The sequence below is a fragment of the Penaeus monodon genome, unplaced genomic scaffold (genome assembly GCF_015228065.2).
Source record: "Penaeus monodon isolate SGIC_2016 unplaced genomic scaffold, NSTDA_Pmon_1 PmonScaffold_1886, whole genome shotgun sequence".
In the NCBI taxonomy this organism is placed as follows: Eukaryota; Metazoa; Arthropoda; class Malacostraca; order Decapoda; family Penaeidae; genus Penaeus; species Penaeus monodon.
In genome coordinates, this window is record NW_023648438.1 from 30001 (window position 1) to 33789 (window position 3789).

The following is a 3789-nucleotide window of genomic DNA, read 5'->3' on the forward strand; positions in this document are numbered from 1 at the left end:
GAAGGAAGAGTACACACAGTAAGGGAAAACATGAGACACTCCCTAGTGTAAGAGCTGAAAGTGGTGTCACCGTGTTTAGCCAGCCAGTGTAGTGAACATACCCTTCGTTGGCCTCTCCTGCCCAGGTCATCCCCTACATGGTTCGGACACAGAGAAGTACTGCTATGGACACCATGACCGCACCTTACCTTTAGCATTTTCGGGCAACGTCCCCAAACCGCTGTAGTAGCAGTCTGCTTTCGTAAAACTTGTTATCTCAGGCGTCATAGGCTGACAAAGACCCATGTTTCCCACCTCCAGGTCACAGAGGTAACCTCGGGAAAACTGACAGAACCGCGAAGAAGAGCTACCTGCCGCTGCTGGCGACACAGGACTCTTTTTTTCTGGTGCCTTGGCAGTCCTGCATCATCAACCAACCAGGTCAGGGAACCCGTGCTCGGATTATATTCACCCAGCCGACGGCGAAAATCGTTTAAAGAAAGTGTCCTCGGAACATTAGCGAGTCCTCGTGTTCGTTTTTCTGTGTATATTAGAGTAATATATGTAAACATCCGCCGTTCGTATACGCATGTTTTTTGTGCATTTGTCTTTGCATTTGTATGTGCTTTTTATTTGTCTGTGTATTTTCGTCTATGCCTGTATATGTCCGTAATCCGTCTATGTAGTTGTTCTTGCGTGAAATACTCTTAGTGTCGTAAATATATATAATATCATATATATGCAATAAAAAAATCTTTTGATTTTTCTCCTTTATGATCTAAAATAAGTACTAAAAAATACTAAAATGGCTTAAGGAAACGTATAAAGACAATGAACTAATAAGTGACGAGCAATCGCTGCAAAAGACTAACCAAGACCAAAATTATGATATACTGAACATAGCCCCAACTCGGTCAAATCACCACATATAAAACTATTAAAGTCTAAGGGTCAGGACCCCCAGTCCCGTGGTGGGGGCTACCATTTTTTTTGTGTGTGTAATGTCAGAATTGCTACACCGTTTCCCGGGGGACTGGAGGCTGGTGGTGATCTTTTCCCTGGTGACTTCTGGGAGCAAATTGACTAGTGGGTATCACAAGCCGTGAAACGTCCACCGAAACACGACGTGGGACAGCAGCTATAGGAAATGTGGGGGGAAGCAGGGTGGGTCCCCCGTTTTCCGCTGTCTACGTCTGCTAGATTACATGCCATATGGTGTGTGGTGTGTGTGTGTGTGTGTGTTGTGTGTGGTGTGTGTGTGTGTGTGTGTGTGTATCAGTATGTGTGTATGGTGTGTGTGTGGGTGTGTGTATCAGTATGGGAGTGTGTGTGTGTGTGTGTGTGTGTGTGTGGTGTGTGTGTGTCTCTCTCTCTCGCTCTCTCTCGTCTCTCTCTCTCTCTCTCTCTCTCTCTCTCTCTCTCTCTCATATATATAATATATATATATATTATATATATATATATAATATATATATATATATATAAAATATATAAAATGTATATACATACATACATACATACATACATATATATATATATTATATATAATTAAAATATTATATATACACAGATATGTATAAATGTGCATATAATTTTACAATATAAGATATATATATATATATATATAATATATAGAATATATATATAATATATAAAATATACATATATAAATCTTCTTTCTAGGTTCACTATTCACTGTTGGGCCAATGAGTTATGGCCCTGTATCCGAAACAGATGCCCTCTACTACATTGATATGGCTTTAGATAAAAGAGGAAATTGACGCATAAAGCAGATAACACTGCTTTGGTGAAGAAAAGCATAAAATACATGTGTTCCATACAGTAATTGATTTTTGCTAAAACCAGACTTTGGGAAAATTGGAAAACACTTAAATGCTAAAACTCACCCGAATAATTCCTGTAGTTCCAAACTAACATCCTTGATTTTTTTGGCAATGCATAACTTGGCTGTAAAAGAAAAAAATCGTAAGACATTTTTCCCTTTGACACTCACTTTTCTTCTACTTGGAGGGAAACAATGAAGGCCGTAGTCAAAGAAATGCAGAGTTGGGGTTCGACCGGCCGAGGGAAAGGACATTGGGGAGGAGGGAAACAATGTTTAAAAAGAAAGAAAACTAAACCGGGGGATGTCGGGAAAAATGGTAATCGGGCGTTGGGGACACCAGAGATTAACTACCGACCAGTGAATGTCTTCGGTTAAACCCCACTTTTCTTGCCTGTTGATAATTATTTAAAATCATCCCACCAACCGTTTTATGACAGCTTTCTGTTTTCTCAAGTTACCCAATACATGTTACAGAAAATGATGTAGAAACTATGGAACTTGTAGAAAAAGAAAAATTGGGGATAACGTTAATATAGAATTTTATTGTCTGAACACTACATATTCATATAAATTAATGAAAAAGTGTATTTTTTTTGGAATACCCTCGCATAACCGGTCCCCCGACGATTTTGATATACTCTCTAACGTATATAATAAATTGCATATATACCCCCAACCTCACATTCTTAGTCCCGATAGTAGGGGAGGGCATAAAAGGTACCAGGATATTGCGGGGTAAAATATGAATAATGTAGACCCGAATCCCCCCCCGGGAAAACAAAAATTCCTCCACGTATTCACGGCAAGAGAGAGCGCCGAACAGATTTGGCGTTTGGTCGTTCCAGCATGTTGGTCGTGCGCCAAACGTGGAGGGTTCTTTGTTTTTGTGGGACCCCCACGAATATAGTGTCTGAGTCCGCCATTTCCAGTGTACCTTTTATGCCCTCCCTCGCAATTAAGGCCAATATTATCGCTAAAAGGGGGGAGGGGGGGGGGTCCCTGGCATAATCTCGATATATTTGGATAGCAGAGAGTGAGAAAAAATCGATATCAAAATCGTTGCGATCGGTTACGCGAAGGTATTCCAGAAAATTTCCTGAAAGAGTAATAATATCAGTAACAGAACTTCGACGGAGGCCATGACTAGTAAATGCTCTGCGACTCTTAGTAGAACTGTAGGGCCCACTGCTAAGCCAAAGAAGCCAATAAGGAACATATCGTTTGAAATTAAATTAGAACTGCCATACAGATATGAAAAAGATGAACATGTAGTAAGCACAGGAAAAGATATAATCAAAGTTTACAATAAATTAAACATCTGTTCAATTCCATCCTTTTTTAACAAAATAGTAAAGTTTACTGGAGAAATATGACCAAACATCCTCTTTCCAAGTACTCTAGCATAGAAAACCTTATTTATAGCCTTAGAACTATGGTATTTCTATTCACGGGGGGCCCCTTCACTGAAACCTGAAAAATATACTGCCTCCGCACACTTACTAGTTTCGCAGTTTTCCTGCCCGGGGACGGAGCAGCCCTCGTTAGTGAGGACGAAGAGAGCCTCGTCGATGGGCACGTTATAGTGGATCACCTCCGACAACAAGTAGGGTCGCGTCAGCACGATCCCTGCAGCTGTAGCAAGTGGCAGATGACAGTGGTGTGAATAGTGGATGCTGAGGCAGTGGACTGCAGTCTTTTGATGACTGAAATTTAAAATGTTAACATCTATCAATGAACGTATCTTGTGCGATTGTAGTTTACGTTACGTTTGCTTCTGGCGGTTTTCAGCAGGAGGGACAGAATCATTGTGTATGTCCTTTACATTCACAAAGTATATGACTTTATAGTTCGCATGATTTACGATTTTAAAGCATTTTTGAAAATGTTGCATTATAAGTATCATCACTATTCTACAAGATATTTACTTCGTAATATCGAAGCGGTTTTTTTGATTTATTTGAAAA

The 3789-nt window shown here is 40.0% G+C and overlaps 1 protein-coding gene across 1 annotated transcript in view; it reads right to left on the reverse strand.

Annotated features, from left to right (window-relative positions):
* Positions 1–3528, reverse strand: part of LOC119569817 — a gene marked incomplete at its 5' end in the record, with an annotated part of 8711 nt that extends 5183 nt beyond the window's left edge. Inside the window, 2 exons of the mRNA XM_037917821.1 lie at positions 1887–1947; positions 3326–3528. Of these exons, the coding sequence (XP_037773749.1) occupies positions 1887–1947; positions 3326–3528 (264 nt within the window). The remainder of the gene's footprint in view (positions 1–1886; positions 1948–3325) is intronic.
* Between the last annotated feature and the right edge of the window lie 261 nt (positions 3529–3789).